A 27,279-nucleotide genomic window follows, 5' to 3' on the forward strand; every position below is an offset into this window, starting at 1 on the left:
CTGTAATCTCTTGTGATCAGGATCCTCACTCCTCATAGACTGTAATCTCTTGTGATCAGGATTCTCACTCCTCATAGACTGTAATCTCTTGTGATCAGGATTCTCACTCCTCATATACTGTAATCTCTTGTGATCAGTGTCCTCACTCCTCATAGACTGTAATCTCTTGTGATCAGGGTCCTAACTCCTCATAGACTGTAATCTCTTGGGATCAGGATCCTCACTCCTCATAGACTGTAATCTCTTGTGATCGGGATCCTCACTCCTCATAGACTGTAATCTCTTGTGATCGGGACCCTCACTCCTCATAGACTGTAATCTCTTGTGATCGGGACCCTCACTCCTCATAGACTGTAATCTCTTGTGATCAGGACCCTCACTCCTCATAGACTGTAATCTCTTGTGATCAGGACCCTCACTCCTCATAGACTGTAATCTCTTGTGATCAGGATCCTCACTCCTCATAGACTGTAATCTCTTGTGATCAGGATCCTCACTCCTCATAGACTGTAATCTCTTGTGATCAGGATCCTCACTCCTCATAGACTGTAATCTCTTGTGATCAGGACCCTCACTCCTCATAGACTGTAATCTCTTGTGATCAGGATCCTCACTCCTCATAGACTGTAATCTCTTGTGATCAGGACCCTCACTCCTCATAGACTGTAATCTCTTGTGATCAGGGTCCTCACTCCTCATAGACTGTAATCTCTTGTGATCAGGACCCTCACTCCTCATAGACTGTAATCTCTTGTGATCAGGACCCTCACTCATCATAGACTGTAATCTCATGTGATCAGGACCCTCACTCCTCATAGACTGTAATCTCTTGTGATCAGTGTCCTCACTCCTCATAGACTGTAATCTCTTGTGATCAGGACCCTCACTCCTCATAGACTGTAATCTCTTGTGATCAGGATCCTCACTCCTCATAGACTGTAATCTCTTGTGATCGGTATCCTCACTCCTCATAGATTGTAATCTCTTGTGATCAGGATCCTCACTCCTCATAGACTGTAATCTCTTGTGATCAGGACCCTCACTCCTCATAGACTGTAATCTCTTGTGATCAGGACCCTCACTCCTCATAGACTGTAATCTCTTGTGATCAGGATCCTCACTCCTCATAGACTGTAATCTCTTGTGATCAGGATCCTCACTCCTCATAGACTGTAATCTCTTGTGATCAGGATCCTCACTCCTCATAGACTGTAATCTCTTGTGATCAGGATCCTCACTCCTCATAGACTGTAATCTCTAGTGATCAGGATCCTCACTTCTCATAGACTGTAATCTCTTGTGATCAGGACCCTCACTCCTCATAGACTGTAATCTCTTGTGATCAGGATCCTCACTCCTCATAGACTGTAATCTCTTGTGATCAGGATCCTCACTCCTCATAGACTGTAATCTCTTGTGATCAGGATCCTCACTCCTCATAGACTGTAATCTCTTGTGATCAGGATCCCCACTCCTCATAGACTGTAATCTCTTGTGATCAGGATCCTCACTCCTCATAGACTGTAATCTCTTGTGATCAGGACCCTCACTCCTCATAGACTGTAATCTCTTGTGATCAGGATCCTCACTCCTCATAGACTGTAATCTCTTGTGATCAGGACCCTCACTCCTCATAGACTAATCTCTTGTGATCAGGACCCTCACTCCTCATAGACTGTAATCTCTTGTGATCAGGACCCTCACTCCTCATAGACTAATCTCTTGTGATCAGGACCCTCACTCCTCATAGACTGTAATCTCTTGTGATCAGGATCCTCACTCCTCATAGACTGTAATCTCTTGTGATCAGGACCCTCACTCCTCATAGACTGTAATCTCTTGTGATCAGGGTCCTCACTCCTCATAGACTGTAATCTCTTGTGATCAGGACCCTCACTCCTCATAGACTGTAATCTCTTGTGATCAGGATCCTCACTCCTCATAGACTGTAATCTCTTGTGATCAGGATCCTCACTCCTCATAGACTGTAATCTCTTGTGATCAGGACCCTCACTCCTCATAGACTGTAATCTCTTGTGATCAGGATCCTCATAGACTGTAATCTCTTGTGATCAGGATCCTCACTCCTCATAGACTGTAATCTCTTGTGATCAGGATCCTCACTCCTCATAGACTGTAATCTCTTGTGATCAGGATCCTCACTCCTCATAGACTGTAATCTCTTGTGATCAGGGTCCTCACTCCTCATAGACTGTAATCTCTTGTGATCAGGACCCTCACTGCTCATAGACTGTAATCTCTTGTGATCAGGATCCTCACTCCTCATAGACTGTAATCTCTTGTGATCAGGACCCTCACTCCTCATAGACTGTAATCTCTTGTGATCAGGACCCTCACTCCTCATAGACTGTAATCTCTTGTGATCGGGACCCTCACTCCTCATAGACTGTAATCTCTTGTGATCAGGGTCCTCACTCCTCATAGACTGTAATCTCTTGTGATCAGGACCCTCACTCCTCATAGACTGTAATCTCTTGTGATCAGGGTCCTCACTCCTCATAGACTGTAATCTCTTGTGATCAGGACCCTCACTGCTCATAGACTGTAATCTCTTGTGATCAGGATCCTCACTCCTCATAGACTGTAATCTCTTGTGATCAGGACCCTCACTGCTCATAGACTGTAATCTCTTGTGATCAGGATCCTCACTCCTCATAGACTGTAATCTCTTGTGATCAGGATCCTCACTCCTCATAGACTGTAATCTCTTGTGATCAGGATCCTCACTCCTCATAGACTGTAATCTCTTGTTATCAGGACCCTCACTCCTCATAGACTGTAATCTCTTGTGATCAGGATCCTCACTCCTCATAGACTGTAATCTCTTGTGATCAGGATCCTCACTCCTCATAGACTGTAATCTCTTGTGATCAGGACCCTCACTCCTCATAGACTAATCTCTTGTGATCAGGACCCTCACTCCTCATAGACTGTAATCTCTTGTGATCAGGACCCTCACTCCTCATAGACTTTAATCTCTTGTGATCAGGATCCTCACTCCTCATAGACTGTAATCTCTTGTGATCAGGATCCTCATAGACTGTAATCTCTTGTGATCAGGACCCTCACTCCTCATAGACTGTAATCTCTTGTGATCAGGATCCTCATAGACTGTAATCTCTTGTGATCAGGATCCTCACTCCTCATAGACTGTAATCTCTTGTGATCAGGATCCTCACTCCTCATAGACTGTAATCTCTTGTGATCAGGATCCTCACTCCTCATAGACTGTAATCTCTTGTGATCAGGGTCCTCACTCCTCATAGACTGTAATCTCTTGTGATCAGGACCCTCACTGCTCATAGACTGTAATCTCTTGTGATCAGGATCCTCACTCCTCATAGACTGTAATCTCTTGTGATCAGGACCCTCACTCCTCATAGACTGTAATCTCTTGTGATCAGGACCCTCACTCCTCATAGACTGTAATCTCTTGTGATCGGGACCCTCACTCCTCATAGACTGTAATCTCTTGTGATCAGGGTCCTCACTCCTCATAGACTGTAATCTCTTGTGATCAGGACCCTCACTCCTCATAGACTGTAATCTCTTGTGATCAGGGTCCTCACTCCTCATAGACTGTAATCTCTTGTGATCAGGACCCTCACTGCTCATAGACTGTAATCTCTTGTGATCAGGATCCTCACTCCTCATAGACTGTAATCTCTTGTGATCAGGACCCTCACTGCTCATAGACTGTAATCTCTTGTGATCAGGATCCTCACTCCTCATAGACTGTAATCTCTTGTGATCAGGACCCTCACTGCTCATAGACTGTAATCTCTTGTGATCAGGATCCTCACTCCTCATAGACTGTAATCTCTTGTGATCAGGATCCTCACTCCTCATAGACTGTAATCTCTTGTTATCAGGACCCTCACTCCTCATAGACTGTAATCTCTTGTGATCAGGATCCTCACTCCTCATAGACTGTAATCTCTTGTGATCAGGGTCCTCACTCCTCATAGACTGTAATCTCTTGTGATCAGGACCCTCACTCCTCATAGACTGTAATCTCTTGTGATCAGGGTCCTCACTCCTCATAGACTGTAATCTCTTGTGATCAGGATCCTCACTCCTCATAGACTGTAATCTCTTGTGATCAGGACCCTCACTGCTCATAGACTGTAATCTCTTGTGATCAGGACCCTCACTCCTCATAGACTGTAATCTCTTGTGATCAGGATCCTCACTCCTCATAGACTGTAATCTCTTGTGATCGGGACCCTCACTCCTCATAGACTGTAATCTCTTGTGATCGGGACCCTCACTCCTCATAGACTGTAATCTCTTGTGATCAGGACCCTCACTCCTCATAGACTGTAATCTCTTGTGATCAGGACCCTCACTCCTCATAGACTGTAATCTCTTGTGATCAGCATCCTCACTCCTCATAGACTGTAATCTCTTGTGATCAGGATCCTCACTCCTCATAGACTGTAATCTCTTGTGATCAGGATCCTCACTCCTCATAGACTGTAATCTCTTGTGATCAGGACCCTCACTCCTGATAGACTGTAATCTCTTGTGATCAGGACCCTCACTCCTCATAGTCTGTAATCTCTTGTGATCAGGATCCTCACTCCCCATAGACTGTAATCTCTTGTGATCAGGACCCTCACTCCTCATAGACTGTAATCTCTTGTGATAATTGTCCTCACTCCTCATACACTGTAATCTCATGTGATCAGGACCCTCACTCCTCATAGACTGTAATCTCTTGTGATCAGGATCCTCACTCCTCATAGACTGTAATCTCTTGTGATCAGGACCCTCACTCCTCATAGACTGTAATCTCTTGTGATCAGGGTCCTCACTCCTCATAGACTGTAATCTCTTGTGATCAGGATCCTCACTCCTCATAGACTGTAATCTCTTGTGATCAGGACCCTCACTCCTCATAGACTGTAATCTCTTGTGATCAGGGTCCTCACTCCTCATAGACTGTAATCTCTTGTGATCAGGATCCTCACTCCTCATAGACTGTAATATCTTGTGATCAGGATCCTCACTCCTCATAGACTGTAATCTCTTGTGATCAGGATCCTCACTCCTCATAGACTGTAATCTCTTGTGATCAGGATCCTCACTCCTCGTAGACTGTAATCTCTTGTGATCAGGATCCTCATAGACTTTAATCTCTTGTGATCAGGATCCTCACTCCTCGTAGACTGTAATCTCTTGTGATCAGGATCCTCACTCCTCATAGACTGTAATCTATTGTGATCAGGATCCTCACTCCTCATAGACTGTAATCTCTTGTGATCAGGACCCTCACTCCTCATAGACTGTAATCTCTTGTGATCAGGATCCTGACTCCTCATAGACTGTAATCTCTTGTGATCAGGGTCCTCACTCCTCATAGACTGTAATCTCTTGTGATCAGGATCCTCACTCCTCATAGACTGTAATCTCTTGTGATCAGGACCCTCACTCCTCATAGACTGTAATCTCTTGTGATCAGGATCCTGACTCCTCATAGACTGTAATCTCTTGTGATCAGGGTCCTCACTCCTCATAGACTGTAATCTCTTGTGATCAGGATCCTGACTCCTCATAGACTTTAATCTCTTGTGATCAGGACCCTCACTCCTCATAGACTGTAATCTCTTGTGATCAGGATCCTCACTCCTCATAGACTGTAATCTCTTGTGATCAGGATCCTCACTCCTCATAGACTGTAATCTCTTGTGATCAGGACCCTCACTCCTCATAGACTGTAATCTCTTGTGATCAGGACCCTCACTCCTCTTAGTCTGTAATCTCTTGTGATCAGGATCCCCACTCCTCATAGACTGTAATCTCTTGTGATCAGGACCCTCACTCCTCATAGACTGTAATCTCTTGTGATCAGGATCCTCACTCCTCATAGACTGTAATCTCTTGTGATCAGGACCCTCACTCCCCATAGACTGTAATCTCTTGTGATCAGGGCCCTCACTCCTCATAGACTGTAATCTCTTGTGATCAGGACCCTCACTCCTCATAGACTGTAATCTCTTGTGATCAGGGTCCTCATAGACTGTAATCTCTTGTGATCAGGACCCTCACTCCTCATAGACTGTAGTCTCTTGTGATCAGGGTCCTCATAGACTGTAATCTCTTGTGATCAGGATCCTCACTCCCCATAGACTGTAATCTCTTGGGATCAGGATCCTCACTCCTCATAGACTTTAATCTCTTTTGATCAGGATCCTCACTCCTCGTAGACTGTAATCTCTTGTGATCAGGATCCTCACTCCTCATAGACTTTAATCTCTTGTGATCAGGATCCTCACTCCTCGTAGACTGTAATCTCTTGTGATCAGGATCCTCACTCCTCATAGACTGTAATCTATTGTGATCAGGATCCTCACTCCTCATAGACTGTAATCTCTTGTGATCAGGGCCCTCACTCCTCATAGACTGTAATCTCTTGTGATCAGGACCCTCACTCCTCATAGACTGTAATCTCTTGTGATCAGGGTCCTCACTCCTCATAGACTGTAATCTCTTGTGATCAGGATCCTGACTCCTCATAGACTTTAATCTCTTGTGATCCGGACTCTCACTCCTCATAGACTGTAATCTCTTGTGATCAGGATCCTCACTCCCCATAGACTGTAATCTCTTGTGATCAGGACCCTCACTCCTCATAGACTGTAATCTCTTGTGATCAGGATCCTCACTCCTCATAGACTGTAATCTCTTGTGATCAGGATCCTCACTCCTCATAGACTGTAATCTCTTGTGATCAGGACCCTCACTCCTCATAGACTGTAATCTCTTGTGATCAGGATCCTCACTCCTCATAGACTGTAATCTCTTGTGATCAGGATCCTCACTCCTCATAGACTGTAATCTCTTGTGATCAGGACCCTCACTCCTCATAGACTGTAATCTCTTGTGATCAGGGTCCATATAGACTGTAATCTCTTGTGATCAGGATCCTCACTCCTCGTAGACTGTAATCTCTTGTGATCAGGATCCTCACTCCTGATAGACTTTAATCTCTTGTGATCAGGATCCTCACTCCTCGTAGACTGTAATCTCTTGTGATCAGGATCCTCACTCCTCATAGACTGTAATCTATTGTGATCAGGATCCTCACTCCTCATAGACTGTAATCTCTTGTGATCAGGGCCCTCACTCCTCATAGACTGTAATCTCTTGTGATCAGGACCCTCACTCCTCATAGACTGTAATCTCTTGTGATCAGGGTCCTCACTCCTCATAGACTGTAATCTCTTGTGATCAGGATCCTGACTCCTCATAGACTTTAATCTCTTGTGATCCGGACTCTCACTCCTCATAGACTGTAATCTCTTGTGATCAGGATCCTCACTCCCCATAGACTGTAATCTCTTGTGATCAGGACCCTCACTCCTCATAGACTGTAATCTCTTGTGATCAGGATCCTCACTCCTCATAGACTGTAATCTCTTGTGATCAGGATCCTCACTCCTCATAGACTGTAATCTCTTGTGATCAGGACCCTCACTCCTCATAGACTGTAATCTCTTGTGATCAGGATCCTCACTCCTCATAGACTGTAATCTCTTGTGATCAGGACCCTCACTCCTCATAGACTGTAATCTCTTGTGATCAGGATCCTCACTCCTCATAGACTGTAATCTCTTGTGATCAGGACCCTCACTCCTCATAGACTGTAATCTCTTGTGATCAGGGTCCATATAGACTGTAATCTCTTGTGATCAGGACCCTCACTCCTCATAGACTGTAATCTCTTGTGATCAGGGTCCTCATCGACTGTAATCTCTTGTGATCAGGATCCTCACTCCTCATAGACTGTAATCTCTTGTGATCAGGACCCTCACTCCTCATAGACTGTAATCTCTTGTGATCAGGATCCTCACTCCTCGTAGACTGTAATCTCTTGTGATCAGGATCCTCATAGACTTTAATCTCTTGTGATCAGGATCCTCACTCCTCGTAGACTGTAATCTCTTGTGATCAGGACCCTCACTCCTCATAGACTGTAATCTCTTGTGATCAGGACCCTCACTCCTCATAGACTGTAATCTCTTGTGATCAGGATCCTCACTCCTCATAGACTGTAATCTCTTGTGATCAGGATCCTCACTCCTCGTAGACTGTAATCTCTTGTGATCAGGATCCTCATAGACTTTAATCTCTTGTGATCAGGATCCTCACTCCTCGTAGACTGTAATCTCTTGTGATCAGGATCCTCACTCCTCATAGACTGTAATCTATTGTGATCAGGATCCTCACTCCTCATAGACTGTAATCTCTTGTGATCAGGACCCTCACTCCTCATAGACTGTAATCTCTTGTGATCAGGGTCCTCACTCCTCATAGACTGTAATCTCTTGTGATCAGGATCCTCACTCCTCATAGACTGTAATCTCTTGTGATCAGGACCCTCACTCCTCATAGACTGTAATCTCTTGTGATCAGGATCCTGACTCCTCATAGACTGTAATCTCTTGTGATCAGGGTCCTCACTCCTCATAGACTGTAATCTCTTGTGATCAGGATCCTGACTCCTCATAGACTTTAATCTCTTGTGATCAGGACCCTCACTCCTCATAGACTGTAATCTCTTGTGATCAGGATCCTCACTCCTCATAGACTGTAATCTCTTGTGATCAGGATCCTCACTCCTCATAGACTGTAATCTCTTGTGATCAGGACCCTCACTCCTCATAGACTGTAATCTCTTGTGATCAGGACCCTCACTCCTCTTAGTCTGTAATCTCTTGTGATCAGGATCCTCACTCCTCATAGACTGTAATCTCTTGTGATCAGGACCCTCACTCCCCATAGACTGTAATCTCTTGTGATCAGGGCCCTCACTCCTCATAGACTGTAATCTCTTGTGATCAGGACCCTCACTCCTCATAGACTGTAATCTCTTGTGATCAGGGTCCTCATAGACTGTAATCTCTTGTGATCAGGACCCTCACTCCTCATAGACTGTAATCTCTTGTGATCAGGGTCCTCATAGACTGTAATCTCTTGTGATCAGGACCCTCACTCCTCATAGACTGTAATCTCTTGTGATCAGGATCCTCACTCCTCGTAGACTGTAATCTCTTGTGATCAGGATCCTCATAGACTTTAATCTCTTTTGATCAGGATCCTCACTCCTCGTAGACTGTAATCTCTTGTGATCAGGACCCTCACTCCTCATAGACTGTAATCTCTTGTGATCAGGATCCTCACTCCTCATAGACTGTAATCTATTGTGATCAGGATCCTCACTCCTCATAGACTGTAATCTCTTGTGATCAGGGCCCTCACTCCTCATAGACTGTAATCTCTTGTGATCAGGATCCTCACTCCTCATAGACTGTAATCTCTTGTGATCAGGATCCTCACTCCTCATAGACTGTAATCTCTTGTGATCAGGACCCTCACTCCTCATAGACTGTAATCTCTTGTGATCAGGGTCCTCACTCCTCATAGACTGTAATCTCTTGTGATCAGGATCCTGACTCCTCATAGACTGTAATCTCTTGTGATCAGGACCCTCACTCCTCATAGACTGTAATCTCTTGGGATCAGGATCCTCACTCCTCATAGACTGTAATCTCTTGTGATCAGGATCCTCACTCCTCATAGACTGTAATCTCTTGTGATCAGGGCCCTCACTCCTCATAGACTGTAATCTCTTGTGATCAGGACCCTCACTCCCCATAGACTTTAATCTCTTGTGATCCGGACTCTCACTCCTCATAGACTGTAATCTCTTGTGATCAGGATCCTCACTCCCCATAGACTGTAATCTCTTGTGATCAGGACCCTCACTCCTCATAGACTGTAATCTCTTGTGATCAGGATCCTCACTCCTCATAGACTGTAATCTCTTGTGATCAGGACCCTCACTCCTCATAGACTGTAATCTCTTGTGATCAGGATCCTCACTCCTCATAGACTGTAATCTCTTGTGATCAGGACCCTCACTCCTCATAGACTGTAATCTCTTGTGATCAGGATCCTCACTCCTCATAGACTGTAATCTCTTGTGATCAGGACCCTCACTCCTCATAGACTGTAATCTCTTGTGATCAGGATCCTCACTCCTCATAGACTGTAATATCTTGTGATCAGGACCCTCACTCCTCATAGACTGTAATCTCTTGTGATCAGGATCCTCACTCCTCATAGACTGTAATCTCTTGTGATCAGGACCCTCACTCCTCATAGACTGTAATCTCTTGTGATCAGGACCCTCACTCCTCATAGTCTGTAATCTCTTGTGATCAGCATCCTCACTCCTCATAGACTGTAATCTCTTGTGATCAGGATCCTCACTCCTCATAGACTGTAATCTCTTGTGATCAGGACCCTCACTCCTCATAGACTGTAATCTCTTGTGATCAGGATCCTCACTCCTCATAGACTGTAATCTCTTGTGATCAGGACCCTCACTCCTCATAGACTGTAATCTCTTGTGATCAGGGTCCTCATAGACTGTAATCTCTTGTGATCAGGACCCTCACTCCTCATAGACTGTAATCTCTTGTGATCAGGGTCCTCATCGACTGTAATCTCTTGTGATCAGGATCCTCACTCCTCATAGACTGTAATCTCTTGTGATCAGGACCCTCACTCCTCATAGACTGTAATCTCTTGTGATCAGGATCCTCACTCCTCGTAGACTGTAATCTCTTGTGATCAGGATCCTCATAGACTTTAATCTCTTGTGATCAGGATCCTCACTCCTCGTAGACTGTAATCTCTTGTGATCAGGATCCTCACTCCTCATAGACTGTAATCTCTTGTGATCAGGATCCTCACTCCTCAGAGACTGTAATCTCTTGTGATCAGGAACCTCACTCCTCATAGACTGTAATCTCTTGTGATCAGGACCCTCACTCCTCATAGACTGTAATCTCTTGTGATCAGGATCCTCACTCCTCATAGACTGTAGACTCTTGTGATCAGGATCCTCACTCCTCATAGACTGTAATCTCTTGTGATCAGGATCCTCACTCCTCATAGACTGTAGACTCTTGTGATCAGGATCCTCACTCCTCATAGACTGTAATCTCTTGTGATCAGGGTCCTCACTCCTCATAGACTGTAATCTCTTGTGATCAGGACCCTCACTCCTCATAGACTGTAATCTCTTGTGATCAGGATCCTCACTCCTCATAGACTGTAATCTCTTGTGATCAGGATCCTCACTCCTCATAGACTGTAATCTCTTGTGATCAGGACCCTCACTCCTCATAGACTGTAATCTCTTGTGATCAGGACCCTCACTCCTCATATAGGGTAAAGGTCAGAAGGTCACACCCCTCCCATAGACTTACCTGATCCCAGTGATGTATGTGAACGTCACTTTCTCTCAAGCTTCGCCTGCGTCTCTGATGTCCATCTGTCTGGTTGCTGTGGTCCTCGTCGTGGTCCTCGTGGTCGTGATCATCTTCATTCAGCAGTTTTATTGTTTTCATGAGGTTGCGGAGTCCTGGAATGTGATGAGTGTAAAAGGATGAAAAGTTCTGGTTATATGGAGTAAAGTGATTATATAGGGGGCTCTTCTTATATGGAGTACACTGAGTATATATATATATATATATATATATATATACAGAGATCTGGTTATATGGAGTACACTGATTATATATATACACACACAGAGATCTGGTTATATGGAGTACACTGATTATACATATATATATATAGGGGGCTCGTCTTATATGGAGTACACTGATTATACATATATATATATATAGGGGGCTCGTCTTATATGGAGTACACTGATTATACATATATATATATAGGGGGCTCTTCTTATATGGAGTACACTGAATATATATATATATATATATATATATATATATAGGGGGCTCTTCTTATATGGAGTACACTGAATATATATATATATATATATATATATATATAGGGGGCTCTTCTTATATGGAGTACACTGAATATATATATATATATATATATATATATAGGGGGCTCTTCTTATATGGAGTACACTGAATATATATATATTTATATATATATAGGGGGCTCTTCTTATATGGAGTACACTGAATATATATATATATATATATATATATATATATAGGGGGCTCTTCTTATATGGAGTACACTGATTATACATATATATATAGGGGGCTCTTCTTATATGGAGTACACTGAATATATATATATATATATATATATATATATATATATATATAGGGGGCTCTTCTTATATGGAGTACACTGAATATATATATATATATATATATATATATATATATATATATATATATATATATATAGGGGGCTCTTCTTATATGGAGTACACTGATTATACATATATATATATAGGGGGCTCTTCTTATATGGAGTACACTGAATATATATATATATATATATATATATATATATATATAGGGGGCTCTTCTTATATGGAGTACACTGATTTTATCACAGACAGGAGACGAGTATCAGATGCAGATTCCTTTTTTATTTTGCTCAATAGCAGAAAGAAACGCAAGGGTTAATAACATACCAAGAAGAAATGCTGGTGTCTAGGCACCTAGTAACCATAGTAACTCCCTCTCCACCAATCATCACACAGACTGTCCTATATAAACTGTCTGCAGCTCCTCCTCTTCCTTTCTGCAGCGTGTACAAGATAAGTGTCTCCCCCTATTTTTAGTTCCCAGGGGTTTGGTTCCGTTTCATCCGTTCTTCGCTGGGTCCCGGGGTCTTAATCACCCTGGTTATACACTTCCTTTATATTTCTATATGTACTTGCTGGGGTTGGTACTATATACTTCAGCTTCTTTCTAACCCTTAGTTTTTACCTGTTTTCTATTCTCCCTGTTTCTGTACTCTCAGCGCTCCCCCTGTGTTTCCACCCTGTAGTCGCGCCTTCTTGGTGCCCTCCGCCATTTCTCTGACGTCAGGGCTTCTTCCCCGACCTGGTTCTCGCGGGAGCTGTAACACGCATCTCGCGCACGCGTGTGTGGGCGTGCCCGGGAGGCGCGCTGGTTCTCGCGTGATCGGAGGGGGGAACGGTCTCCTCTTTTCCGCAGACACTGGCTGGGTTCGCTTCACCTAGCCGGCGTCACCTTCCTGCGGAGATTCTTCTTCAGTGACGTCGGCACTGTTGTTTGTCAGTGCGGCGGTCCGGTCGGCCTGTGATGTGCGCTGCGCATGCGCACGTCGCACGGCTGCCCTGAGAGCTGGAATCTGTCCTCCAGCCATACATCTATTGTATTGTGTGCTTTCCACTGCAGGGGCAGGATTTCGTTGCTCCTGCTCCCTACTATATTACATGGGAAACACATACTGTGCTTAGTGACATTTGGTATAAAGTTTTAACAGTGTTTTTTTCTTTTATTTCTTTACAGCCCTGTGACCAGTCCCTTTACCCGTTAGTGACTCTTTGGTGCATACATATAGTGTCCCTTATTTGGCGTCATGCCTGATGATAAGTTGACTCTGCCTTCTCCGCCTCAGCACAGGACGCCTTTGTTCCCCCCACTGATCTGTTACAACAATTGACGAGGTCTATGCATGCGACCATAGCATCCACCATGTCTTCCGTTGATGACAAAATTTCCCGTTCTGTGTCCCTGGCACTTGCACAGCCTTGCCATGAGGGGTCGGCGGTAACTCCCGCATCACACCCTGTCTCCCATGTTTCCTCACAGGCACACGGTAAGTCTGGCCGGAAAAGACGACATTGTGCAGACATACTTACCCATTCCGCTGGTCTACCAGCGTCGGGGGATGATGTGAACCCTGTTAAGACCTCAGTGCCTCCTGAGGATAACGTTCTGTTGAGTGCTAGACCCCCAGTTCACAGGGATTATACAAGTGATCGGGCCTGTCGGTCCTCGAAAAGTAATAAACCGGACTCGTTTGTTGTTGAGTCAGAGGACGAGTCTGATGTGATCTCCGATCATCATAATAGTGATCTTAGTGAGGAAGACAATGACTTTGAGGTGGAGGCTGGCCCTTCATCTATGCCTACCTCCAAGCCTGAGACTCCTTCGGGGGCCCTTTTGGACTCTTTGGGAGTGCCCTACTTTAGCCCGGACGATATTACTCATCCTAGGTCTGGTGAGTGGACACCCATGCCTCAAGTGTCTAGTTATATTGCAGCTTGGTTGAGGAGGTCGCTGGACCACGACAACCGTAATAAACTCAGGACTGAATGCCCTAGACCGTCCATTGACAATAAAGTAGCAATGACGCCTGAATTGGACCCTTTCAAAGGTGTACAAGACAAGTTGTTGGACGTCCTGGGTCCACTGACCAAGATTTTGGACTTGTCTGAGCAGGCAGTTGCTTCAGGCGCCCCTGTGAACGCAGAGGTTCTGAGGGGTTGGGCGTTGCGAGCGGTATGTATGCTCGGCAATGCCAACACTGCAATGTCGGCGGAACGGCGTAGGTCCATCCTGATGCGACTGGACCCGCAGCTGACACATTTGGCCAACGACGAGCCAGGCCCGTCTGTGGATGGTCTTCTCTTTGGCGAGTCATTCATTAAAAATATTAACAAATTTTTCGGGCTGTTTTCCAGTCTCGATAAAGCCCAAACTTCTCTAAAAAAATCTTCCAAAGGAAAGGTCTTCAACAATGCTGGAAGGGGTAGGGGTCGCCCTTCCAGCCGCGGATCTTACTATCGACCCTATAATAGGGGACAGTTTATCCCTGACAGACAACAATATGCCCATGTTCCGTCTGCTCAACCGGCCACCCCATTCTTCCCGATCAGAAGCCGCCCTTGGAGAGCACGAGGAACAGCACGTGGGTTCTCGAGAGCCAGGGTTACAGGTGAGATTTGTTCTTCCACTGCTGCCTGATATACCAGTGGGGGGCCGTCTAGTGTATTTTTCCCACGCCTGGTCCCGGATCATGTCAGATCCATGGGTACTGCAGGTGGTGTCGGGCTATTGCATAGAGTTTGCATGCATTCCCGTACAGGACCAATGGCCGAAGGCAATTCAATTTGCAGAGGCAGACAGAGGTCTGGTTCGCACGGAACTGATGGAGTTAAAACAAAAAACAGCCATAGTAGAGGTGCCTTGGAATGCCCCAGGTTTTGTGAGCAACATATTTTTTGTCAAAAAGGACGGTGGGAACCGACCCGTAATCAATTTGCGGTATCTAAACGAATACGTAGTGTATCAGCATTTCAAGATGGAAGGGATACATCTGCTCAGAGATCTCCTCTTGTTGGGAGACTGGCTGGCGAAGATAAATCTGAAAGATGCGTACCTTACGGTACCAATTCACCCTTCTTTCCGTCAATATCTCCAGTTCTGTTGGGAAGGCCGCAAATGGGAGTTCACTTGTATCCTGTTCGGTCTGTCCTCAGCTCCGTGATGTTTCACCAAACTGTTGAGACCGGTCATGGCCCTGCTCAGGAGTCGAGGTGTTCGTCTGATCATATACATCGACCACATTTTGGTCATGGCGCCCACGTGCGCGCTGACCAGACGTCACGTTCAGTGTACAATGTCGCTTCTTTCAGAGCTAGGGTTCTTGATCAACGAGAAAAAGTCGGGGTTATCACCGGCAAGGTGTATGGAGTTTCTGGGTTTTCTGGTAAATACCCAGTCTGCCACCTTGAGCCTGCCGACCAAGAAGTTGGCCTTGATACGCAAGGAGATTCAAGGTCTTCTCCGCAAAAAGGTGGTTTCGTTGAAAGCAATCGCAAGGCTTGTCGGTCTGTTGACGGCTTCAGTTCAGGTGATTTTTCCGGCCCCTTTGCACTACAGAGCGTTACAGCTCCTGAAGATCAAACACTTATGAGAGGGCCTATCGTATTCGGACGAGGTTCCGCTGTCGCAGGAGGCCAAGGAGGAACTCCTGTGGTGGCTTCGTCATGTCAAGGATTGGAATGGCAAGACCCTTTTCAATTCCAAGCAGGACTTGGTGATGGAGTCGGATGCCAGTCTCTCCGGCTGGGGTGCCCGCTGCGGGACATCTTCCGCAGGAGGGAAATGGTCGGCGACGGAGACGCAGTTACACATCAACTGCCTGGAACTCATCGCGAGTTCTTTTGCTCTCTGGAGTTTCGCGTCCCACAGGTCAGATTGTTGCATTCTACTGCGCATGGACAATGTGGCGGCTGTGCAATACATTAACCGGCTGGGGGGAACGAAGTCGAAGGCTCTCGCAGACCTGGTGGCAGATTTTTGGCGATTCTGTCTACAATGGAACATAGTGTTGAAGGTGGAATTCCTTCCGGGGATTTCCAACTCCATTGCGGATTGGAACTCCAGGTATCTCAGGGGCTCCAGCGACTGGACCTTGGACCCGTCTGTTTTCCAGTTGCTACAGTCTTTGTGGGGTCCGATGACCGTGGACCTCTTTGCTTCTCGGCTCAATCGTCAACTGGATCTATTTTTCAGTTGGCGACCGGATCCAGAGGCCGCAGCGACAGACACGTTCATTCAACATTGGCCGCAGCATACACTCTATGCCTTCCCGCCATTTGCGATGATTCCCAGAGTGCTCTGGCAGGCGAAGAATCAAAAAGCGACTCTGGTGTTGATCACCCCGTGGTGGCCGACCTAATCGTGGTTTCCCCAGATTCTGGGGATGACCATAGATGTTCGGAGGTTGTGTCCACGTCTTCCCACGTTGCTTCAGGGTATGACGGGGGAATTGCATCCCTTAGTATTACTCGATCAATTACCATTGATGGCGTGGTTAATTTCGGGGCATCGTCACTTGTGGGACGTATTTCGCAATTGGCTAGTGATCTCATTAATGAGGCATGGGTACCGGGTACCAGATCGGCTCACCGATCAGCCTGGGGATTTTGGCTACATTGGTGTTCACTGTCTGATATTTTGAAAGCGGCAGATTGGTCTTCTGAGGATGTTTTTGGGACATTTTATTTTAAACCTACTCCTCATGTTTCTATGTCCGTTTTATAAATATGGTATTATTGAGTTTTCTATTGTTAATGCTTTAAACATGCATCTGATACGAGCCTCCTGTCTGGAATAAAATGTAGGATTTTCCTAGTATAATGACGGAAAATATGGATTTTATGAAGACAGGAGGCGAGTATCATCCTGCCCATGATTCCCTACCCTATACTATTGCGTTTGTTCTGTTTTGCAGGATATTGAGAGAGTCGGGATCTTCTGGATGTTATGACGGTGATGTCGCCCGTTGGCGACATTGTTTCCAGTTGAAGTTTCTTCGTTGGGATGTTACAGAGTTCCGATGGATGTTTCGGAGTTCCACAGAGAACGGAGGATATCGGGTTCTGAGACGTCTTCCGGTGTTCGGTCGATGGTCATGTTCTGGAGGGCTGCATGGCATAAAGAAAGAGGAGGAGCTGCAGCCAGTTGATATAGGACAGTCTGTGTGTGATGATTGGTGGAGTTGAGAGAGGGAGTTACTATGGTTACTAGGTGCCTAGACACCAGCATTTTTTTCTTGGTACACTGATTATATAGGGGGGCTCTTCTTATATGGAGTGCACTTTCTTACCGGTGACGTTGAGGCTCGTGTTGCCGTATGATCTGTAGATGTAGTCGATGAAGTAATGTTGGGGGGGCAGGACGGTCAGACAGGATCCCTCCACAACTACGGCCAGCAGAGCCCCCTCAATCATGGGGCCCACGTGGTCGGGATTATCCGTCATGTTTAGGACGTTCTCCACATTCACACATCCCCCAACCTGAAAACAAATTCATCATTTTAGATTGTTCAGAAGACCAGGTCACCCCATGATGACGGAGTTCTTCTTTACTATCTGCCCCCTCCTGTATATGATCTCCAGCAGTGTCCTCCCCCCCTCACCTTATTACCTCATATCTCCTCACACCCCATAATGACGGAGTTCTTCTTTACTATCCCCCCCCCCTGTATATAATCTCCACCAGTGTCCTCCACCCCTCACCTTATTACCCTATATCTCCTCCTCACACCCCATGATGACGGAGTTCTTCTTTACTATCTGCCCCCCCCCTGTATATGACCTCCAGCAGTGTCCTCCACCTTCACCTTATTACCCTATATCTCCTCCTCACACCCCATAATGACGGAGTTCTTCTTTACTATCCCCCCCCTGTATATAATCTCCACCAGTGTCCTCCACCCCTCACCTTATTACCCTATATCTCCTCCTCACACCCCATGATGACGGAGTTCTTCTTTACTATCCCCCCCCCCTGTATATAATCTCCACCAGTGTCCTCCACCTTCACCTTATTACCCCATATCTCCTCCTCACACCCCATGATGATGGAGTTCTTCTTTACTATCTGCCCCCCCCCGGTATATGACCTCCAGCAGTGTCCCCCCCCCCCTCACCTTATTACCCCATATCTCCTCACACCCCATAATGACGGAGTTCTTCTTTACTATCCCCCCCCCCTGTATATAATCTCCACCAGTGTCCTCCACCCCTCACCTTATTACCCTATATCTCCTCCTCACACCCCATGATGACGGAGTTCTTCTTTACTATCTGCCCCCCCCCTGTATATGACCTCCAGCAGTGTCCTCCACCTTCACCTTATTACCCTATATCTCCTCCTCACACCCCATAATGACGGAGTTCTTCTTTACTATCCCCCCCCTGTATATAATCTCCACCAGTGTCCTCCACCCCTCACCTTATTACCCTATATCTCCTCCTCACACTCCATGATGACGGAGTTCTTCTTTACTATCCCCCCCCCCTGTATATAATCTCCACCAGTGTCCTCCACCTTCACCTTATTACCCCATATCTCCTCCTCACACCCCATGATGATGGAGTTCTTCTTTACTATCTGCCCCCCCCCCCGGTATATGACCTCCAGCAGTGTCCCCCCCCCCCCTCACCTTATTACCCCATATCTCCTCACACCCCATGATGACGGAGTTCTTCTTTACTATCTGCCCCCCCCCCGGTATATGACCTCCAGCAGTGTCCCCCCCCCCCTCACCTTATTACCCCATATCTCCTCACACCCCATGATGATGGAGTTCTTCTTTACTATCTGCCCCCCCCCCCGGTATATGACCTCCAGCAGTGTCCCCCCCCCCTCACCTTATTACCCCATATCTCCTCACACCCCATGATGATGGAGTTCTTCTTTACTATCTGCCCCCCCCCCCGGTATATGACCTCCAGCAGTGTCCCCCCCCCTCACCTTATTACCCCATATCTCCTCACACCCCATGATGACGGAGTTCTTCTTTACTATCTGCCCCCCCCCCCCCGGTATATGACCTCCAGCAGTGTCCTCCCCCCCCTCACCTTATTACCCCATATCTCCTCACACCCCATGATGACGGAGTTCTTCTTTACTATCTGCCCCCTCTGTATATAATCTCCAGCAGTGTCCTCCGCCCTCACCTTATTACCCCATATCTCCTCACACCCCATGATGACGGAGTTCTTCTTTCCCTAAAGTACTCTGTGAAGGTTGGAAGCCCTTATTGATAGAAGAAACGGGTAAAGATGTAAGTATCGTAGTGACAGCTCATGGGGCTGCGATGGGCCCTTTGGGGCCAAATCCTGGCGGTTCCCGTTGCTTTCTCTACTGGTTGGAGTCTATGGAGGATTTCTCTCCCCAGAGAAGATCATGTGAGTGAGTACGAGTATGGGGGATCTAAGGGAGGCAGCGACCTCTATGGTTGGAGGCCAAATCATTGGTCATAATAGGAGGCGCCATTTCATATTTGTTATAGGGCCACATTCTTCTATGTAAACCAAAGATCATGTCTTCTCCAGGAGTATCAACAGTATATACTATATATCTCCTCATCCTCCATTATCTTCTCCTCATCCTCCATTATCTTCTCCTCATCCTCCATTATCTTCTCCTCATCCTCCACTATCTTCTCCTCATCCTCCATTATCATCTCCTCATCCTCCATTATCTTCTCCTCATCCTCCATTATCTTCTCCTCATCCTCCATTATCTTCTCCTCATCCTCCACTATCTTCTCCTCATCCTCCATTATCTTCTCCTCATCCTCCATTATCTTCTCCTCATCTCCTCATCCTCCATTATCTTCTCTCCATCTCCTCATCCTCCATTATCTTCTCTCCATCTCCTCATCCTCCATTATCTTCTCCTCATCCTCCATTATCTTCTCCTCATCCTCCATTATCTTCTACTCATCCTCATTATCTTCTCCTCATCCTCCATTATCTTCTCCTCATCCTCCATTATCTTCTCCTCATCCTCCACTATCTTCTCCTCATCCTCCACTATCTTCTCCTCATCCTCCACTATCTTCTCCTCATCCTCCATTATCATCTCCTCATCCTCCATTATCTTCTCCTCATCCTCCATTATCTTCTCCCCATCCTCCATTATCTTCTACTCATCCTCATTATCTTCTCCTCATCCTCCACTATCTTCTCCTCATCCTCCACTATCTTCTCCTCATCCTCCACTATCTTCTCCTCATCCTCCATTATCATCTCCTCATCCTCCATTATCTTCTCCTCATCCTGCATTATCTTCTCCTCATCCTCCATTATCTTCTCCTCATCCTGCATTATCTTCTCCTCATCCTCCACTATCTTCTCCTCATCCTCCACTATCTTCTCCTCATCCTCCATTATCTTCTCCTCATCCTCCATTATCTTCTCCTCATCCTCCATTATCTTCTCCTCATCCTCCATTATCATCTCCTCATCCTCCATTATCATCTCCTCATCCTCCATTATCTTCTCCTCATCCTGCACTATCTTCTCCTCATCCTCCATTATCTTCTCCTCATCCTCCATTATCTTCTCCTCATCCTCCATTACCTTCTCCTCATCCTCCATTATCTTCTCCTCATCCTTCATTATCTTCTCCTCATCCTTCATTATCTTCTCCTCATCCTCCATTATCTTCTCCTCATCCTCCATTATCTTCTCCTCATCTCCTCATCCTCCATTATCTTCTCTTCATCCTCCATTATCTTCTCCTCATCCTCCACTATCTTCTCCTCATCCTCCACTATCTTCTCCTCATCCTCCACTATCTTCTCCTCATCCTCCACTATCTTCTCCTCATCCTCCACTATCTTCTCCTCATCCTCCATTATCTTCTCCTCATCCTCCATTATCTTCTCCTCATCCTCCATTATCTTCTCCTCATCCTCCATTATCTTCTCCTCATCCTCCATTATCTTCTCCTCATCCTCCATTATCTTCTCCTCATCCTCCATTATCTTCTCCTCATCCTCCATTATCTTCTCCTCATCCTCCATTATCTTCTCCTCATCCTCCATTATCTTCTCCTCATCCTCCATTATCTTCTCCTCATCCTCCATTATCTTCTCCTCATCTCCTCATCCTCCATTATCTTCTCCTCATCCTCCATTATCTTCTGCTCATCCTCCATTATCTTCTCCTCATCCTCCATTATCTTCTCCTCATCCTCCATTATCTTCTCTCCATCTTCTCATCCTCCATTATCTTCTCTCCATCTCCTCATCCTCCATTATCTTCTCTCCATCTCCTCATCCTCCACTATCTTCTCCTCATCCTCCACTATCTTCTCCTCATCCTCCACTATCTTCTCCTCATCCTCCACTATCTTCTCCTCATCCTCCATTATCTTCTCCTCATCCTCCATTATCTTCTCCTCATCCTCCATTATCTTCTCTCCATCTCGTCATCCTCCATTATCTTCTCCTCATCCTCCATTATCTTCTCCTTATCCTCCATTGTCTTCTCCTCATCCTCCATTATCTTCTCCACATCCTCCATTATCTTCTCCTCATCCTCCATTATCTTCTCTCCATCTCCTCATCCTCCATTATCTTCTCCTCATCCTCCATTATCTTCTCTCCATCTCCTCATCCTTCATTATCTTCTCCTCATCCTCCATTATCTTCTCCTCATCCTCCATTATCTTCTCCTCATCCTCCATTATCTTCTCCTCATCCTCCATTATCTTCTCCTCATCCTCCATTATCTTCTCCTCATCCTCCATTATCTTCTCTCCATCTCCTCATCCTCCATTATCTTCTCCTCATCCTCCACTATCTTCTCCTCATTCTCCATTATCTTCTCCTCATTCTCCATTATCTTCTCCTCATCCTCCATTATCTTCTCCTCATCCTCCACTATCTTCTCCTCATCCTCCACTATCTTCTCCTCATCCTCCATTATCTTCTCCTCATCCTCCATTATCTTCTCCTCATCCTCCATTATCTTCTCCTCATCCTCCATTATCTTCTCCTCATCCTCCATTATCTTCTCCTCATCCTCCATTATCTTCTCCTCATCCTCCATTATCTTCTCCTCATCTCCTCATCCTCCATTATCTTCTCCTCATCCTCCATTATCTTCTGCTCATCCTCCATTATCTTCTCCTCATCCTCCATTATCTTCTCCTCATCCTCCATTATCTTCTCTCCATCTTCTCATCCTCCATTATCTTCTCTCCATCTCCTCATCCTCCATTATCTTCTCTCCATCTCCTCATCCTCCACTATCTTCTCCTCATCCTCCACTATCTTCTCCTCATCCTCCACTATCTTCTCCTCATCCTCCACTATCTTCTCCTCATCCTCCATTATCTTCTCCTCATCCTCCATTATCTTCTCCTCATCCTCCATTATCTTCTCTCCATCTCGTCATCCTCCATTATCTTCTCCTCATCCTCCATTATCTTCTCCTTATCCTCCATTGTCTTCTCCTCATCCTCCATTATCTTCTCCACATCCTCCATTATCTTCTCCTCATCCTCCATTATCTTCTCTCCATCTCCTCATCCTCCATTATCTTCTCCTCATCCTCCATTATCTTCTCTCCATCTCCTCATCCTTCATTATCTTCTCCTCATCCTCCATTATCTTCTCCTCATCCTCCATTATCTTCTCCTCATCCTCCATTATCTTCTCCTCATCCTCCATTATCTTCTCCTCATCCTCCATTATCTTCTCCTCATCCTCCATTATCTTCTCTCCATCTCCTCATCCTCCATTATCTTCTCCTCATCCTCCACTATCTTCTCCTCATTCTCCATTATCTTCTCCTCATTCTCCATTATCTTCTCCTCATCCTCCATTATCTTCTCCTCATCCTCCACTATCTTCTCCTCATCCTCCACTATCTTCTCCTCATCCTCCACTATCTTCTCCTCATCCTCCATTATCTTCTCCTCATCCTCCATTATCTTCTCCTCATCCTCCATTATCTTCTCCTCATCCTCCATTATCTTCTCCTCATCCTCCATTATCTTCTCCTCATCCTCCATTATCTTCTCCTCATCCTCCATTATCTTCTCCTCATCCTCCATTATCTTCTCTCCATCTCCTCATCCTCCATTTTCTTCTCCTCATCCTCCACTATCTTCTCCTCATCCTCCACTATCTTCTCCTCATCCTCCACTATCTTCTCCTCATCCTCCATTATCTTCTCCTCATCCTCCATTATCTTCTCCTCATCCTCCACTCTCTTCTCCTCATCCTCCACTATCTTCTCCTCATCCTCCACTATCTTCTCCTCATCCTCCACTATCTTCTCCTCATCCTCCATTATCTTGTCCTCATCTCCTCATCCTCCATTATCTTCTCCTCATCCTCCATTATCTTCTCCTCATCCTCCATTATCTTCTCTCCATCTCCTCATCCTCCATTATCTTCTCCTCATCCTCCACTATCTTCTCCTCATTCTCCATTATCTTCTCCTCATTCTCCATTATCTTCTCCTCATCCTCCATTATCTTCTCCTCATCCTCCACTATCTTCTCCTCATCCTCCACTATCTTCTCCTCATCCTCCACTATCTTCTCCTCATCCTCCATTATCTTCTCCTCATCCTCCATTATCTTCTCCTCATCCTCCATTATCTTCTCCTCATCCTCCATTACCTTCTCCTCATCCTCCATTATCTTCTCCTCATCCTTCATTATCTTCTCCTCATCCTCCATTATCTTCTCCTCATCCTCCATTATCTTCTCCTCATCTCCTCATCCTCCATTATCTTCTCTTCATCCTCCATTATCTTCTCCTCATCCTCCACTATCTTCTCCTCATCCTCCACTATCTTCTCCTCATCCTCCACTATCTTCTCCTCATCCTCCACTATCTTCTCCTCATCCTCCACTATCTTCTCCTCATCCTCCATTATCTTCTCCTCATCCTCCATTATCTTCTCCTCATCCTCCATTATCTTCTCCTCATCCTCCATTATCTTCTCCTCATCCTCCACTATCTTCTCCTCATCCTCCATTATCATCTCCTCATCCTCCATTATCTTCTCCTCATCCTCCATTATCTTCTCCTCATCCTCCATTATCTTCTCCTCATCCTCCACTATCTTCTCCTCATCCTCCATTATCTTCTCCTCATCCTCCATTATCTTCTCCTCATCTCCTCATCCTCCATTATCTTCTCTCCATCTCCTCATCCTCCATTATCTTCTCTCCATCTCCTCATCCTCCATTATCTTCTCCTCATCCTCCATTATCTTCTCCTCATCCTCCATTATCTTCTCCTCATCCTCCATTATCTTCTCCTCATTCTCCATTATCTTCTCCTCATCCTCCATTATCTTCTCCTCATCCTCCATTATCTTCTACTCATCCTCATTATCTTCTCCTCATCCTCCATTATCTTCTCCTCATCCTCCATTATCTTCTCCTCATCCTCCACTATCTTCTCCTCATCCTCCACTATCTTCTCCTCATCCTCCACTATCTTCTCCTCATCCTCCATTATCATCTCCTCATCCTCCATTATCTTCTCCTCATCCTCCATTATCTTCTCCTCATCCTCCATTATCTTCTCCCCATCCTCCATTATCTTCTCCTCATCCTCCATTATCTTCTCCTCATCCTCCATTATCTTCTACTCATCCTCATTATCTTCTCCTCATCCTCCAGTATCTTCTCCTCATCCTCCACTATCTTCTCCTCATCCTCCACTATCTTCTCCTCATCCTCCATTATCATCTCCTCATCCTCCATTATCTTCTCCTCATCCTGCATTATCTTCTCCTCATCCTCCATTATCTTCTCCTCATCCTGCATTATCTTCTCCTCATCCTCCACTATCTTCTCCTCATCCTCCACTATCTTCTCCTCATCCTCCATTATCTTCTCCTCATCCTCCATTATCTTCTCCTCATCCTCCATTATCTTCTCCTCATCCTCCATTATCATCTCCTCATCCTCCATTATCATCTCCTCATCCTCCATTATCTTCTCCTCATCCTGCACTATCTTCTCCTCATCCTCCATTATCTTCTCCTCATCCTCCATTATCTTCTCCTCATCCTCCATTACCTTCTCCTCATCCTCCATTATCTTCTCCTCATCCTTCATTATCTTCTCCTCATCCTCCATTATCTTCTCCTCATCCTCCATTATCTTCTCCTCATCTCCTCATCCTCCATTATCTTCTCTTCATCCTCCATTATCTTCTCCTCATCCTCCACTATCTTCTCCTCATCCTCCACTATCTTCTCCTCATCCTCCACTATCTTCTCCTCATCCTCCACTATCTTCTCCTCATCCTCCACTATCTTCTCCTCATCCTCCACTATCTTCTCCTCATCCTCCATTATCTTCTCCTCATCCTCCATTATCTTCTCCTCATCCTCCATTATCTTCTCCTCATCCTCCATTATCTTCTCCTCATCCTCCATTATCTTCTCCTCATCCTCCATTATCTTCTCCTCATCCTCCATTATCTTCTCCTCATCCTCCATTATCTTCTCCTCATCCTCCATTATCTTCTCCTCATCCTCCATTATCTTCTCCTCATCCTCCATTATCTTCTCCTCATCCTCCATTATCTTCTCCTCATCCTCCATTATCTTCTCCTCATCCTCCATTATCTTCTCCTCATCTCCTCATCCTCCATTATCTTCTCCTCATCCTCCATTATCTTCTGCTCATCCTCCATTATCTTCTCCTCATCCTCCATTATCTTCTCCTCATCCTCCATTATCTTCTCTCCATCTTCTCATCCTCCATTATCTTCTCTCCATCTCCTCATCCTCCATTATCTTCTCTCCATCTCCTCATCCTCCACTATCTTCTCCTCATCCTCCACTATCTTCTCCTCATCCTCCACTATCTTCTCCTCATCCTCCACTATCTTCTCCTCATCCTCCATTATCTTCTCCTCATCCTCCATTATCTTCTCCTCATCCTCCATTATCTTCTCTCCATCTCGTCATCCTCCATTATCTTCTCCTCATCCTCCATTATCTTCTCCTTATCCTCCATTGTCTTCTCCTCATCCTCCATTATCTTCTCCACATCCTCCATTATCTTCTCCTCATCCTCCATTATCTTCTCTCCATCTCCTCATCCTCCATTATCTTCTCCTCATCCTCCATTATCTTCTCTCCATCTCCTCATCCTTCATTATCTTCTCCTCATCCTCCATTATCTTCTCCTCATCCTCCATTATCTTCTCCTCATCCTCCATTATCTTCTCCTCATCCTCCATTATCTTCTCCTCATCCTCCATTATCTTCTCCTCATCCTCCATTATCTTCTCTCCATCTCCTCATCCTCCATTATCTTCTCCTCATCCTCCACTATCTTCTCCTCATTCTCCATTATCTTCTCCTCATTCTCCATTATCTTCTCCTCATCCTCCATTATCTTCTCCTCATCCTCCACTATCTTCTCCTCATCCTCCACTATCTTCTCCTCATCCTCCACTATCTTCTCCTCATCCTCCATTATCTTCTCCTCATCCTCCATTATCTTCTCCTCATCCTCCATTATCTTCTCCTCATCCTCCATTATCTTCTCCTCATCCTCCATTATCTTCTCCTCATCCTCCATTATCTTCTCCTCATCCTCCATTATCTTCTCCTCATCCTCCATTATCTTCTCTCCATCTCCTCATCCTCCATTTTCTTCTCCTCATCCTCCACTATCTTCTCCTCATCCTCCACTATCTTCTCCTCATCCTCCACTATCTTCTCCTCATCCTCCATTATCTTCTCCTCATCCTCCATTATCTTCTCCTCATCCTCCACTCTCTTCTCCTCATCCTCCACTATCTTCTCCTCATCCTCCACTATCTTCTCCTCATCCTCCACTATCTTCTCCTCATCCTCCATTATCTTGTCCTCATCTCCTCATCCTCCATTATCTTCTCCTCATCCTCCATTATCTTCTCCTCATCCTCCATTATCTTCTCTCCATCTCCTCATCCTCCATTATCTTCTCCTCATCCTCCACTATCTTCTCCTCATTCTCCATTATCTTCTCCTCATTCTCCATTATCTTCTCCTCATCCTCCATTATCTTCTCCTCATCCTCCACTATCTTCTCCTCATCCTCCACTATCTTCTCCTCATCCTCCACTATCTTCTCCTCATCCTCCATTATCTTCTCC

General features: G+C 45.4%; 1 protein-coding gene across 3 annotated transcripts in view; it reads right to left on the reverse strand.

Annotated features, from left to right (window-relative positions):
- The window catches only part of LOC130351512 (zinc transporter ZIP4-like), a 48,865-nt gene that overhangs the window by 19,486 nt on the left and 2,100 nt on the right, over positions 1 to 27,279 (reverse strand). Inside the window, exons 2-3 of one of the 3 annotated variants that reach the window (XM_056554926.1) lie at positions 17,461 to 17,650; positions 11,304 to 11,458 (exon numbers count right to left, since the gene is read on the reverse strand). In XM_056554926.1, coding sequence (XP_056410901.1) covers positions 11,304 to 11,458; positions 17,461 to 17,614 — 309 coding nt within the window. In that variant the 5' untranslated portion in view covers positions 17,615 to 17,650. Of the gene's footprint in view, positions 1 to 11,303; positions 11,459 to 12,425; positions 12,436 to 12,502; positions 12,588 to 17,460; positions 17,651 to 27,279 lie in introns of those variants that run through there. The other 2 variants (XM_056554927.1, XM_056554928.1) reach the window with 2 other exon arrangements.

Source organism: Hyla sarda, unplaced genomic scaffold, assembly GCF_029499605.1.
Source record: "Hyla sarda isolate aHylSar1 unplaced genomic scaffold, aHylSar1.hap1 scaffold_986, whole genome shotgun sequence".
NCBI classification, from domain to species: domain Eukaryota; kingdom Metazoa; phylum Chordata; class Amphibia; order Anura; family Hylidae; genus Hyla; species Hyla sarda.